The sequence below is a fragment of the Leptodactylus fuscus genome, chromosome 11 (assembly GCF_031893055.1).
Source record: "Leptodactylus fuscus isolate aLepFus1 chromosome 11, aLepFus1.hap2, whole genome shotgun sequence".
NCBI classification, from domain to species: domain Eukaryota; kingdom Metazoa; phylum Chordata; class Amphibia; order Anura; family Leptodactylidae; genus Leptodactylus; species Leptodactylus fuscus.
In genome coordinates this window covers 1,553,529-1,569,012 of record NC_134275.1, presented here as the reverse complement: position 1 = coordinate 1,569,012, position 15,484 = coordinate 1,553,529, and the positions used below count along the sequence as shown (strand labels likewise).

The following is a 15,484-nucleotide window of genomic DNA, read 5'->3' as shown; positions in this document are numbered from 1 at the left end:
CTTTAGATGTCTTCTCCATGCCGCCGTTTGGTACAAAATCCGGATTTTTTTCGGGATGTAAATGAGTTCTCTCGCAGCACTGGGGGCGGTCCCCAGCACTCAAACAGCACTGGGGGCGTCCGCAATGTTGTGATAGAACTCTACAGTGACGCCTCCATCTTCTTCTGGAACGCTCTCTCCGTGTCGTCTACTTCAATCTTCTAGGCATGCGCAGTCGGCCCTGCCATTGGGCCTCGGGCAGAGCTGGCTGTGCATGCCCGTGGCCACAAGACAATGGCCACTTACATGGTAAGTCGTGTAAGTGGCCATTTTCTTGTGGCTGCAGGCATGCGCAGTCGGCTCTGCTTGAGGCCTAGAAGATCGAATCCCAGGACAGAAGAAGACACAAGAAGAGGGCCGATCCAGAAAAAGATGGAGGTGGTGCTGGAGATTTCTCTTGCAGCATTGGGGACGCCCCCAGTGCTGTGAGAGAACTCTTTTGCATACCGAAGAAAATCCAGATTTCTACCGAATGGCGGCGCGGAGAAGACCTCTAAAGGTAGGAGAAGAGGAGGCTTTCTTAAGGTTATTCCTACGTGTTAGTCAGAAAATCGGTATCCAATGATAGGATCCCTTTAATGGGCCATGCACTGACTTGTAGGATTACTTCCATCTATCAGAATGCCTTACTTTTATAGTCATATGTGAGGAGGTCGCGTGGTCTACCATAGTCATATGTGAGGAGGTCGCGTGGTCTACCATAGTCATATGTGAGGAGGTCGCGTGGTCTACCATAGTCATATGTGAGGAGGTCGCGTGGTCTATCATAGTCATATGTGAGGAGGTCGCGTGGTCTACCATAGTCATATGTGAGGAGGTCGCGTGGTCTACCATAGTCATATGTGAGGAGGTCGTGTGGTCTACCATAGTCATATGTGAGGAGGTCGCGTGGTCTACCATAGTCATATGTGAGGAGGTCGCGTGGTCTACCATATTCATATGTGAGGAGGTCGCGTGGTCTACCATAGTCATATGTGAGGAGGTCGCGTGGTCTACCATAGTCATATGTGAGGAGGTCGCGTGGTCTACCATAGTCATATGTGAGGAGGTCGCGTGGTCTACCATAGTCATATGTGAGGAGGTCGCGTGGTCTACCATAGTCATATGTGAGGAGGTCGCGTGGTCTATCATAGTCATATGTGAGGAGGTCGCGTGGTCTACCATAGTCATATGTGAGGAGGTCGCGTGGTCTACCATAGTCATATGTGAGGAGGTCGCGTGGTCTATCATAGTCATATGTGAGGAGGTCGCGTGGTCTACCATAGTCATATGTGAGGAGGTCGCGTGGTCTACCATAGTCATATGTGAGGAGGTCGCGTGGTCTACCATAGTCATATGTGAGGAGGTCACGTGGTCTATCATAGTCATATGTGAGGAGGTCGCGTGGTCTACCATAGTCATATGTGAGGAGGTCGTAGGGGTGAGGCCTCTGGTGTCCGAGCACCACTGATTTACTCTTAAAGGGAAACAGTGACCACTTCTTCTGTCCCTAAATCATAAGGTTTCTAATCATACCCTTATCTGTCCAGTAGATGGTCCTGTATGTCCAATACCCTGTACCCGTGGTTGGATTTGGGGTTACATAGGGTTGTATACTGGTACTATCTCCATGACTCTTCTGACATGGTGACCTGTTTCAGGTCTGCTGTGGTCCAAATGGAATATACATAGAGCATTGTCATAAAACTCAGTAAAATCTCATATAAAACCCATTTTTCTGACTTTTTCTTGTGCAGATACTCTCACAGATTCAGAAGTACGACAACTTAATAACTCCAGTTGTAGATTCGCTGAAATACCTCACTTCTCTGAATTATGATGTCCTCGCATGTATCCTTTCCAGAAAAGCTCAAAGCAGATCTATCGGAGGGTTCCAGAAATATTATTCATTGTTGAAGGGGATCGGTATAGAAATACAGGCTTACCAGGAGCCCATCGTCCTATGTAAGCCGGATTGTGCTGCCGATGACCAATACAAATAAATGGCGGGGGATCGGTGTACAGCCAGTGTAAAAGACCAATACCAATAGATAGCATTGACGCATATAACACAGAGTGGTGCTAGTCCTGCTCCAGCAATGTCATAGGATCATAATTCAGCGCAAGCTGTAGGGAACCCTATACCTATACATCAACTTGTACAACTTCTGTATCAACTTTCACATTATTAGAACACACTGTACAAGTCAAATGTAATAAAGCACTTATTAAATATGTGCACCTGTATCAGGGATGGTCGCCTGTGCACCTGTGGCAGGGATTTTAGGGGTGTGCACCTGTAGCCGGGATGGTATGCCTGCGCATCTGTAGCGGGGATGGTATATTTGTGCTCCTGTGATAGAAATGTGCACCTGTAGCAGGGATTTTAGGGATGTGCACCTGTAGCCGTGGTAGTATGCCTGTGCACCTGTAGCGGGGATGGTATGCCTGTGCACCTGTAGCAGGGGTGGTATACCTGTGCACCTGTAGCCGTGGTAGTATACCTGTGCACCTGTAGCCGTGGTAGTATACCTGTGCACCTGTAGCCGGGGTAGTATACCTGTGCACCTGTAGCCGTGGTAGTATACCTGTGCACCTGTAGCCATGGTAGTATACCTGTGCACCTGTAGCCATGGTAGTATACCTGTGCACCTGTAGCCGTGGTGGTATACCTGTGCACCTGTAGCCGTGGTAGTATACCTGTGCACCTTTAGCCGTGGTGGTATACCTGTGCACCTTTAGCCGTGGTGGTATGCCTGTGCACCTGTAGCCGTGGTGGTATACCTGTGCACCTTTAGCCGGGGTAGTATACCTGTGCACCTGTAGCGGGGATGGTATGCCTGTGCACCTGTAGCCGTGGTAGTATACCTGTGCACCTTTAGCCGTGGTGGTATACCTGTGCACCTTTAGCCGTGGTGGTATGCCTGTGCACCTGTAGCCGTGGTGGTATACCCGTGCACCTGTAGCCGTGGTAGTATACCTGTGCACCTGTAGCCGTGGTAGTATACCTGTGCACCTGTAGCCGGGGTAGTATACCTGTGCACCTGTAGCCGTGGTAGTATACCTGTGCACCTGTAGCCGTGGTAGTATACCTGTGCACCTGTAGCCGGGGTAGTATACCTGTGCACCTGTAGCCGGGGTAGTATACCTGTGCACCTGTAGCCGGGGTAGTATACCTGTGCACCTGTAGCCGTGGTAGTATACCCGTGCACCTGTAGCCGTGGTGGTATACCCGTGCACCTGTAGCCGGGGTAGTATACCTGTGCACCTGTAGCCGGGGTAGTATACCTGTGCACCTGTAGCCGGGGTAGTATACCTGTGCACCTGTAGCCGGGGTAGTATACCTGTGCACCTGTAGCCGGGGTAGTATACCTGTGCACCTGTAGCCGGGGTAGTATACCTGTGCACCTGTAGCCGGGGTAGTATACCTGTGCACCTGTAGCGGGGATGGTATGCCTGTGCACCTGTAGCCGTGGTAGTATACCTGTGCACCTGTAGCTGTGGTAGTATACCTGTGCACCTGTAGCCGGGGTAGTATACCTGTGCACCTGTAGCGGGGATGGTATGCCTGTGCACCTGTAGCCGTGGTAGTATACCTGTGCACCTGTAGCTGTGGTAGTATACCTGTGCACCTGTAGCTGTGGTAGTATACCTGTGCACCTGTAGCTGTGGTAGTATACCTGTGCACCTGTAGCTGTGGTAGTATACCTGTGCACCTGTAGCTGTGGTAGTATACCTGTGCACCTGTAGCTGTGGTAGTATACCTGTGCACCTGTAGCCGGGGTAGTATACCTGTGCACCTGTAGCTGTGGTAGTATACCTGTGCACCTGTAGCTGTGGTAGTATACCTGTGCACCTGTAGCCGGGGTAGTATACCTGTGCACCTGTAGCCGGGGTAGTATACCTGTGCACCTGTAGCCGGGGTAGTATACCTGTGCACCTGTAGCAGCCAGGGTGTATAGTTTTATGTTGGCTTATCTTTAACTGTCCACCCAGACTGTATAATTGAAGCCCTTGCAAATCCTGAGAAGGAGAAGATGAAGCACGACGACACCACAATCTCCAGCTGGTTGCAGAGTAAGTCTTACGTTCATCTATTCTTATGAGTTCCTGATACGTTTGGTTATATAGATGAGATTATTCAGTATTCAAACACTTTTGTGAAACTTCTATAAGTTATAGTTTCTGGTTCACTGGAGTTGGGTCATATGGATTCTTCTCCTTAGGATAGATGAACCTGTGCGGTATCGAGACACGTGATGATGTGTGTGCCCCCCATGTCTCCATAGAGCCATTCATTTCCATCAAGAACTGGATTACATATTTGTAGATCTTTACATTCTAGGTCTGGATACCTTTTGTGAAGACTCAGTATGTGTCCGATAATGTCTTCAGCCAATTGCAGGCCTCGTTGGTGGGGACTTCTGCAAGAATAACAAGGGTCTGAGCGGCCTCATCAGTAACATGCTGCTTGTGCAGAGGTCACTATTTAGGCTACTGGTTACCTGACACAGCACTGCCTGTTCTTTCATCTCAATTTACACGGGGATTGATTTTGCACGTTTTTTTTTTCTAGGCTTGGCTAGCTTTTGCGGAGCAATTTTTAGGAAATATCCCATTGAATTGGCTGGCCTTCTACAGTACGTCGCTAATCAGCTGAAGGCTGGGAAGAGGTAAGAGGTTTTCTTCCAAGTCTGTGTGTTCTGATTTATTTTCTTGATCATATATGGGTGCTTGGTTTTGGGGTCTGACCCTTTATTAAATAGCAGAACATAGAGGCTGCAGTGAGCACCCTTGTCCCTGTAATGTCTATCCAGGCTCAGCAGCTGTGCCCGGTACTGGACCTGGTCACTAGAAGTTATAGACCAGGGTTAGGGAACCTTTGGCTCTCCAGCTGCTGTGAAAATACAACTCCCATCATGCTCCATTCACTTTCATGGGAGTTCCAAGAACAGCAGAGCAAGTATGCATGCTGGGAGTTGTAGTTTTGCAACAGCTGGAGAGCCGTACGTTCCCTACCCCTGTTATAGACCATCAGACTCTCAGAACATCCGTTTTAGTAGGAGCAGGGAGCTTGGAACCCAAAACATTTATCCAGTATCCATAGGGTAGAGGATAAATTGCTGCTGTAACCACATAGACCCCGCACTGATTGTGTTGTACCCCCGTTGTGAAATATATCCGTGCTGTTGCTTTTGTTGTGATAGGTTTGCAGCCACAGTGTATATAACAGGTTAAGTGTCACGCTAAACCCTGCCACATTCTGCAGGTATACATTACTTGCAGCTTTATTTGTTGACGCTCTGACGGTGTGACTAATGCACCCCCGTCGCTCCATTCTTATCACCCTCACATTTTCTTTTCAGCTTTGATTTACTGATTCTAAAAGAGGTGGTGCAGAAGATGGCTGGGATCGAGATTACAGAGGAAATTACAATGGAGCAGCTTGAAGCCATGACAGGCGGAGAGCAACTTAAAGCCGAGGTGAGAGATTCAATGCGACGCCCGCTGAGTCTTCTTTCGAGGGCACATATGGCTTTACGTGTTCGTATAGATTTGCCTGTTCTGTGTGCCGTGTGATGGTTTAATGCAAACCACTGCTTGTCTTCTATGACTGGGGGAAATCCAGCGCGGGGTTTGGGTCTTGAATCCTCGTATTCATGTCTCTTTATTATTCATTGACAAATTTCTTGTAGGTTAAATCTGAAAGGACCATTGGCCCGGTATGCTGTGTCCTGTATCACAATATGTTATAGGAAGACTGTGAAGGGTGGGGGTGGGGATACATGTTGGGATTATTGCTATTGTTATTTTTATGCTGAAATCTGACTCTGATGGATGCCACCCATCCACATTTGGAGTTTTCCAGTTTGGGGCAGGTTCACCCCTCCGCCCGGTCTCCACTTTGTAGGTTTCCGTCTTCTGTTCGAGAAACCCTGACAGGAGACGAAACCCGGCAGTCAGCGTCCGCCCGCGAGCGTCTTCTGATCTCCGCGGCAAAACCATTTTTTTTTTCTGCATGTCCGACTTCGTGTCCGGTGAACCCGCCCTTAGTCGTCCTTCTTATACTGCAGTGACCGGAGATCAGATTACTTTCTCTCTACTCTGGGCCCTTGGCTATTTCTTAGCTTCCTTTGTACACATGCACACTTGGCTGGGTGTTGTATACTGAACTAGGACGGTGGAGAAGACTCTACTAGTGGTTTATCTTCAGGAGAACAAATGAATTGTTCAGTAAGAGCCACTTACCTTCCATCACCGTCTCCTCTGTCAGGGCAGTGCCAGAAGGCCCTTATACACGCTCCTTTAAAGGGATTCTACCATTAAAATCACATTTTTTTGTCGCTCACATGTAGGAATAGCCGTAAGAAAGTCTCTTCTTCTCCTACCTTTAGATGTCTTCTCTGCGCCGCCATTCGATAGAAATCACGGTTTTCGCCAGTATGCAAATGAGTTCTCTCGCAGCACTGGGGGCGGTCCCCAATGCTGCGAGAGAACTCTCCAGCCCCGCCTCCATCTTCTTCAGGAACGGCCTCTTCACGCGTCTTCTTCCGGTGCTGGGGGTCAAACTTCTAGGCCTTGGGCAGAGCCGACTGCGCATGCCCACTGTCACAAATAAAATGGCCGCTTACACAGTCGGCTCTTCCCAAGGCCTAGAAGTTTGACCCCCAGTGCCGGAAGAAGACGCGCAGATAGGCCACTCTTGAAGAAGATGGAGGCGGTGCTGGAGATTTCCATTCGTAGCATTGGGGACGCCCCAAGTGCTGCGAGAGAACTCATTTGCATACAGACGAAAACTGGGATTTCTACCTAACAACGACGCGGAGAAGACATCTAAAGGTAGGAGAAGAAGAGACTTTCTTACGGCTATTCCTACGTGTGATCGAGACAGAACAGAAAACGTAATTAGAGCGAGGCCCTGTAGATCCCGCGCTGTCCATTTCCGCAGGTCTGGCTTCTGGTTTGGGATATTTATTTATTTTAGTGTAAGAGCTGGAGTCTCCATCTTGTGTCTTATCTCCTCTCTTCTTGTGTCTAATGTGAGACGTGTGTACGTACTGTAATATTTGAAGGCTGTATCTGGTTTTGTGCAGATTTTTAGAAGGGCTTTAGGCAGCAGTTTTGTCTTGTGCCTCTCATGTAAGTAGCGAGGAGCCGCGCCGGTTATCTAAAGCTCGGAGCCGTACCGCCAGCTTTCGCAGCAGTCTATCTGACGCCGGCAGGGCCCGCTGACACAGCAGGAAGGATCCATTCATCTAGTCTGATTGCAGAGATCACAGCACTCCTCTTCACTTCATTTATTGATTTGGGAGGCTTTAAGGAATAACATGGCTGCCTTCAGATAAGCCGTGAGGTCTGGAAAGTGGCCTGGACCCGGGGAAAGGACCATCGTCAGCAGACGCTTCACCCATATGAAGGAACTCCAATCTGAAGCTAAAAATAGATGTGAAAACATTTTGGCTTCTGTGATCCTGCTGAGGATATTAAATGGAGAATAAAATGCTCTTCTTGTCCCCGCAGGCTTCTCCCCTCCCAAGTTGCCATTTGAAATGGAAAGCTTAAAATACAAGGCCTGACCCCTCTGACGGCCCCAGCGCTCGCTGACAGACTTTAGTCTTCTATGTTTCCTATTTACACTGCAATATTCCTATGGCTCCTATTGATACAAGCCTGTATAGCTGCGTATGGTCTAGCAGGGTAACCTCCTATAGGTACATGGGCCACATAGGACGGGAAGCCTTGCCAAGAAACCTAAAGAACTAAATGCAATTTGATGGGGGAGATGTGTGGGGGCATCACTTGGATCCATCTTATGCAGGTAGTAATGGAATAGGAGCGTGTGCGGAATAGGAGGGTGTACGGAATAGGAGGGTGTACGGAATAGGAGCGTGTGCGGAATAGGAGGGTGTGCGGAATAGGAGGGTGTGCGGAATAGGAGGGTGTGCGGAATAGGAGGGTGTGCGGAATAGGAGGGTGTGCGGAATAGGAGGGTGTGCGGAATAGGAGGGTGTGCGGAATAGGAGCGTGTGCGATCTGCTCCTATAATAGTATTATCACTGCGTACTGATGGTTTGGGGAGATTGCAAGGTTTCTCCTATTACTTGAATAGGATCAGCCCGCACATGCGGCTTTCACACGGGTCATCCGTAGCCATTTGGCCTGGCAAACGTCTATTGAAAGGGGCTGTCCACGTTCTGATATAGGATAGGCCATCAGTATGAGATTTCTTAGTGTCTGACACCTATTTACATGCCAGGAGCCGTTCCCTCCATCACCGCACAGGCTTTAGATACTGCAGCGCTATCAGTATTGGATTAACCATAGATCTTAGTTCTGCAATGGGCCATTTTTGCTTGATTATGTGAATTGAGTTTTAGGATGTGTATATTGCGGTGGGAATACCTATTAGGCTCATTTCTTAATTAGTTTTAGTCTAATTCTTCTTCTTTCTTTCTTATGTTTATTCCTAGGGTGGTTATTTTGGACAGATTAGAAACACTAAGAAATCCTCTCAGAGGTTAAAGGACGCCCTGCTGGACCACGACCTGGCCCTTCCATTGTGCTTGTTAATGGCTCAGCAGAGGAATGGCGTGGTGTTCCAGGAGGGGGGAGAGAAGCACCTAAAGCTGGTGGGGAAGCTCTACGATCAGGTGAGGCCGGATTCTACAACACTTGGACGACTCGCTCATATGTTATTACTATCATTTATATTTGGAGTGGTCCTTCTATACCAGGGGTCGGGAACCTTCATCTCTCCAGCTGCTGTGAAACTACAACTCCCAGCATGCTCCATTCACTTCCATCGGAGTTCCCAAACAGCAGTATGCATGCTGGGAGTTGTAGTTTTGTAACAGCTGGAGAGCTGAAGGTTCCCTGTCCTATACTATTCCTCCATGCTGAGGGTTGTAGTTCTACTGTATCAGGGTCACTCATGTATATAGTAATACTACTTAGACTTTTGCTGCATAGGATTGTAATACCTTTGTTCCTGTCCGTTCTTTCTTTCAGTGTCACGACACCTTAGTTCAGTTCGGTGGATTTCTGGCATCTAATCTGAGCACAGAAGATTACATAAAGCGTGTACCTTCAATAGATGTGTTATGCAATGAATATCACACTCCTCATGACGCCGCATTTTTCCTATCCAGACCAATGTATGCACATCACATTTCAGTAAGTATATGTCTGCAAGAAAGTCTATAAGCGGAGGTGGCGCCTTGTTCGATGCTAGTGAAAGCACCTTCAGGGTTGTTCACACCAGTGTGCAAAATGGCAAGTGAGTGTGGCCGGCTGCAGTTCCCTGCACAGCGAGTGTCTGGCAGGGGCAGCCATGCAAAGATTCCTGCACGGAGTTTAGTATGACCTGCATGTTACCTCCGTGTTGGACGTTTCCATTACACATTGGCATTATTTTCTTGAATTGTGCAGTAAGTGCTTGGGGCTGGCAGGGAAGAGGTTAACACTTTGGAGCCGGGGGGGTTTCATCATGAACAGTGAGGACGACCTAACCTGCTTGTAATATCGGGAAACTTGTGGGGTGACCTTTCTTTTCTTGTAGGTGTTCAGATAAGATTTCCGTAATCGCTAATTTCTTGTTCACTTTGATTCTTCAGTCCAAATACGATGAGCTGAAGAAGACGGAGAAGGGAAACAAACAGCAGCACAAGGTGCACAAATACATCTCATCGTGTGAAGTCGTCATGGCTCCTGTTCACGAAGCGGTCGTTTCCTTGCACCCTCCTAAAGTGTGGGAGGACATCAGCCCCCAGTTTTATGCCACATTTTGGTCCTTGACCATGTACGACCTCGCCGTCCCAACGTCCAGCTACAACAGAGAAATCAACAAGTTGAGGATACAGATGAAAGCCATAGATGACAATCTTGAAATGGTAATTTGGTTTGGTCTCTTCCTATTTGGAGGGTTTTTTGTTCTTGAAATATTGGATCTGGAAATATTAGCCAGACTTTATATTTGAGCTGCACGGATTGGTAAGCAGCAAGACTCTGTAAAGGGTTTATATTACTTTGTCTGGACATATTACTGCAGGAGGCGGGCACAGGGCTACATAGTTATTACAGACTGGTAGTAAAGTGAATACTTGTAATAGATTGTAATGGCGTTGTATTCTCCTTTCATCTGCCTCTAGTGACTTTGATTCTTTTTATAGACTTTACATTTCCAGAAGTCTCCTGCATACTCCTTTCTCTGTCTGTATAAGGGCTAGTTCACATGGGGGAAAGGAGGCAGATTTTGACAGCGGATTTCGCCTAAAAAATCTGCCTTCATACAATGGTGGTCTATGGAAACCACTAGCTGCCCTTTCTTCAGGCGGATTCCACCTGGTGGCAGCGACCTCGGGAGTCGGCCCATTCATATGAACCGACTCCAGAGAGGGAAGCCGCAACGGTCATGGCAGGCGGGTTTTGATCTGAGAGATGCGGCTCCCCCCGTCACTCTCTGTGCCAAAATCAGCCCCACTGCCCCCCGTGTGAATGAGCCCTAACTAGTGTTAGTGTTTGTGGTTTTGCTATTTGCCCACACTGCTCTACTTCCTTACAGACCTTCTTTGCTTTCTGTGTCCCTTTTATCCCCTCTTTTGTTTTCTGCGTCCCCTTTATCCCCTCCTTTGCCATCCCCATCCACTCGATCCCCTCCTTTGCTTTCTGCGTCCCCTTTATCCCCTCCTTTGCTTTCTGCGTCCCCTTTATCCCCTCCTTTGCTTTCTGCGTCCCCTTTATCCCCTCCTTTGCTTTCTGCGTCCCCTTTATCCCCTCCTTTGCTTTCTGCGTCCCCTTTATCCCCTCCTTTGCTTTCTGCGTCCCCTTTATCCTCTCCTTTGCTTTCTGCGTCCCCTTTTATCCCCTCCTTTGCCATCCCCATCCACTCGATCCCTCTTCTGCTCCTCGCACCCACTTGATCTCTCCCTTCCTTTTGCTTGCTGTTTTCTTGAAACCTCCGTCAAATGACATAACAAGTAGAGTAGTTCACGTGGATAAAAAAATACCCCAAATGTGCCGTTACGAAGGCGCGGAGATCTCACAATTCCTGTATTTTCACAAGCTAAACTTGGGGTTCGCGCGCCCCTTTTTCATTGTAGCTTGCATTGAGCCATGTGAGATTTGGAGAGCAGGGCGCAGCTCCCAGTAATGTTCCCATGCTGCTATCGGAGCTGCTCACGCACCGTATGACATGTAGCAGTGGCTTTAGGTGCTTCAGCGCGGCCCCATAGACGTGTCTTGGGCTGTTGCAGATTTATTATCGATGGCCTGTGCTATGTATAAGCCATCAGTATCAGAAAACTGCTATCTCTGTTCATTTTAATGTTGGCTAGGAAGTCTTCCAAGCCGGGATTGTAGAGCTATTAGCACTGGGCTCTCCTAGTACATCAGGTACATCGGGTCTATTTAATAATTCCTGCAGTCTGCATTGTCCACTGACACATCTTTGTCCTTAAGGTACAGAATATAAATATAATCACAATTTGGTGTGTTATGTATCAATTCTACTTGGTGCATTTTGTAGCCTCCCAACAAAAAGAAAAAGGAGCGAGAGCGGTGCACGGCTCTCCAGGATAAGCTGGTGGAGGAGGAGAAGAAGCAGTCTGAACACGTGGCTAGAGTCCTGCAGAGAATGAAGCTGGAGAAGGACAATTGGCTTTTGGCACGTGAGTACAACAGGCTCTGCTTCATTCCTTCATGTGTCACTGATCATTTTGGCTAATACTTGATACATAAAGGTGATAAACCTCGGGGGGCTCAGCATCCGGGGCTTTCCAAAAACCAGTTGTTGCCAACAAATTACTAAACTGACTTTTGAGAACATTTCTATGTACTTGAGTTTTATCAGCTTTACAACGTTCTTCTTTGAGTTCTGCCCACCCATTTATGACATATCTCCAGGACAATCAATGCTCTCATCTCCCAAACCAGGGTCCCCTGACCCCCTCCGCAGGGTAAAGTGGTTGTGTATATGTGCGGTACTTCATTTACCTACATAAAGTTGATTCTTGCGTTGCAATTCCTGTGACTGCCACGGCCATTATTATTGAGCTCCTGGGATCACAGTTTAGAAATATTCTGCATCTTCTCATCAATGTACATCAGCAAGCGCTGGTCTGAGTAGTCCGTGTAATACGCGAGCCGCGCTCTCCAACAATGGGATCAAAATAGCAGCGAGCACATCGTAACTTTCCTTCTACTTTCTCCTCTGAAAGGAGTTTCCGAAATAATGAATTCCCGCTGATAAATCCCGCTGCGTGAAAATGCTTACTCGGTAGATATAGTCAGCAAAAACAATGTTCGCTCAGGTCATGGGAATTGTGATGTAAAAGGAAAGAAATTGTGTTAATTCACCAAAGTGTGATGGGATGTTTCTTTCAGTGCAGTATATATAATGTGTATAGTGTATATAATGTATATAGTGTGTGTGTATAATGTATATGTATATAATGTGTATAGTGTGTATAATGTGTATGTATATACTGTGTGCAGAACAGGAGGGAATGGCTTTGACTTTGCACAATTTTTGCAAGTCTGGATGATAAATGGAGAGTGTGAATACATGTATAGGCTTTTGTGCCTAGGTAATGGTTGTAAACATGAAGGAAACCTATTTCAGCCTATATATACCGTATATACAGAGCCTATAACAGGTCACTATGACTCTCAGGTTCTAGGAATTTACCGATGAGAGTGTTAATGGGGAAATATTCCTGCTCACCAGTCGGGTAATGGTCTCCGCAAAGTGATAATGGAGAATTTATATTCTAGGGCCCAAGATAATACAGAATAACTAATGTCCCCATTGGCAGCCACAATCAGGACCCAAATAACCAAATCTGGTGCAATAAGTAGATGGTGAAGGTGACTGATGGCCGATGCTGGTGGTCTCTGCGGCACTGTCACATGGGTCACCAGTGATCTCCCTTTTTATGTTTTTTAATGTTGGACGGTATTAAATGTTCAGTTTGTAATCATGTTCATATCATACGGTCACAAAACGTCCCCCATATCATACTGACACAGAGATTAATCCCATCCTAAAGTTGTAGTTGGGTTTTCGGCCAAGGTGTAGGAGTCTCTCACCAGATAAATGTGGGTTGGTATTCCAGGCCTTTGGAAAGCGACAGCACAACCTCTGTACAATCCATAATGTGTGTAACCCAGCTTTCCCAGAAATAGATGTAACCCTTCCCTGCTTTCTTATCCTAGTAGGATACAACATGTTGTAGTAACCTTTTCTTTGCATTCTGTTTTAGGGTCTACCAAGAATGAGACGATTACCAAATTTTTACAGCTTTGTATTTTCCCCCGCTGCGTGTTCTCCTCTATCGATGCTGTATACTGCGCCCGCTTTGTAGAGCTTGTTCACTTACAGAAAACACCAAACTTTTCTACACTACTTTGCTATGACCGAGTAAGTATCCTCTCAATTGTTGATGCGATTTTGGCTTTCCTATTACCCTTTCCCTTACAGCTAGGCGCTGCTGTGCTATTTATTTGTGCAGGTTCCTGGGCCCTCCTAGGTGCTTTTAGATTTGGGCTAGGCAACCTTTGGCACTCCGGCTGTTATAAAACTACAACTCCCATCATGCATACTCATTCTGCTGTTCACGGAAGTGAATGGAGCGTGCTGGGAGTTGTAGTTTTGCAGCAGCTGGAGTGTCGAAGGTCGCTGACCCCTGGGATAGGTCATCGGTATCTAATCGGTGGGGATCAGACCCTCCTGCAGTAGCAGTACACACAATGGTGGAGTTTCAGGATTGTAGGTGGCGTCTCTAGATCTAGTTCATTGGGATATGTCACTGACACAGAAATACACACTGGTGTGTGAGGATAGAGTCATGACATTTCTGATTGTTGAGTAGGCAATCCAGTTTATTGCAGTGATCGAGTCTCTGAGCTGATAAGTCTGATCTTCTAATGTGCAGGTCTTCTCGGACATCATTTACACTGTCGCTAGCTGCACAGAAAATGAAGCCAGCCGCTATGGAAGATTTCTTTGTTGTATGCTGGAAACTGTAACCAAGTGGCACAGTGATCGCGCCGTGTATGACAAGGTGAGGAAAGAAGAGAAGAGTCGTGGCAATAGATTGTTGTACATGTCACATACACTTGTAGTGTCTTCCTTCTCACACTTTATTAATGTTCCTTTTTAGTTTCTTGAATAATTCTTATAGCCAGATATTATAGAACTTTTTAAATTAAATTTATTTTATTTATTTCTAAAATAAAATCCCCCAAAGCTTATGTTTTTAAAGGGATTCTATCATTAAAATGCAATTTTTCTCTGGGTACCACGTAGGAATAGCCTTAAAGTCTCTTCTTCTCCTACCTTTAGATGTCTTCTCCGCGCTGCTGATCGGTAGAAATCCTGATTTTCGTCTGTATGCAAATGAGTTATCTCGCAGCACTGGAGGCGGGCCCCAGTGCTCAAACAGCACTGGGGGCGTTCCCAATGCTGCGAGAGACCTCTCCAGCGACGCCTCCATCTTCTTATGGAACGGCCTCTCTGCGCGTCTTCTTCCGGTACAGGCTTCAAACTTCTAGGCCTCAGGCAGCCGACTGCGCATGCCCGGGCCACAAGAAAATGGCCCCTTACACAGTATTGTAAGCAGCCATTTTCTTGTGGCCGGCAGGCATGCACAGTCGGCTTTGCCCTAGGCCTAGAAGTTTGAAGCCCGCACCGGAAGAAGATGCGCAGAGAGGCCGTTCCAGAAGAAGATGGAGGCGGTGCTGGAGAGTTCTCTCCCAACATTGGGGACGCCCCCAGTGCTGTTTGAGTGCTGGGACCGACCTCAGTGCTGCGAAAGAACTCATTTACATAGCGACTAAAACCGAGACTTCTACAGAACGACGGCAGTGGTGAAGACATCTAAAGGTAGGAGAAGACGCATTCTTAAGGCAATTCTGACGTGTTAGTCAGAAAAAAATTAGCATTTTAATGATGGGATCCCTTTAATGACATCTAGTTGGGGAAAAATAATACAAAATCTGCAGAGGCCAGGATGAATTTATACCGGCGCACAATAACATTTCAGCTGGATACCCCCATGGGAAAACTGTTCTTGGGCCACAGCTTGTCAGATTGAAGTTGCATTTCTACAAGGTCTCTCCAAGAATGACAGAGAAAGGAATTCTAGCTGCTGATAACATCTACATCATTGACAGAAGGAATAAATCTGAGACCTGGATTTATGAGCCTTTACATGGGCACAATTGACTCCCCTGCACTTCTCAGTCCTCACCCTATAACCTTGGCTTTATTACCCTCCTTATCTTACTAACCTACCGCCTCTAGATCTGCCATTGTCTAGTATCTTGCCAGTCTTGTGTTCTTGCTCATTCATTTGGAAATGGCTGAAGATGAAGTCTATGTTCTTTGAAAACTTACATTACCAAATATTGCAAGACGCTAGTAGGAACGAAGAAGTAAGTCATAACCTTGCAATACTGCATGCACCGG

The 15,484-nt window shown here is 47.1% G+C and overlaps 1 protein-coding gene across 1 annotated transcript in view; it reads left to right on the top strand.

Moving 5' to 3' along the window:
* THOC2 (THO complex subunit 2) overlaps positions 1–15,484 on the top strand; it is an 84,311-nt gene that overhangs the window by 31,754 nt on the left and 37,073 nt on the right. The window contains exons 17-26 of the mRNA XM_075260618.1: positions 1,776–1,869; positions 4,015–4,095; positions 4,595–4,691; positions 5,385–5,502; positions 8,490–8,669; positions 9,028–9,192; positions 9,633–9,908; positions 11,543–11,684; positions 13,278–13,435; positions 13,950–14,078. Coding sequence (XP_075116719.1) covers positions 1,776–1,869; positions 4,015–4,095; positions 4,595–4,691; positions 5,385–5,502; positions 8,490–8,669; positions 9,028–9,192; positions 9,633–9,908; positions 11,543–11,684; positions 13,278–13,435; positions 13,950–14,078 — 1,440 coding nt within the window. The remainder of the gene's footprint in view (positions 1–1,775; positions 1,870–4,014; positions 4,096–4,594; positions 4,692–5,384; positions 5,503–8,489; positions 8,670–9,027; positions 9,193–9,632; positions 9,909–11,542; positions 11,685–13,277; positions 13,436–13,949; positions 14,079–15,484) is intronic.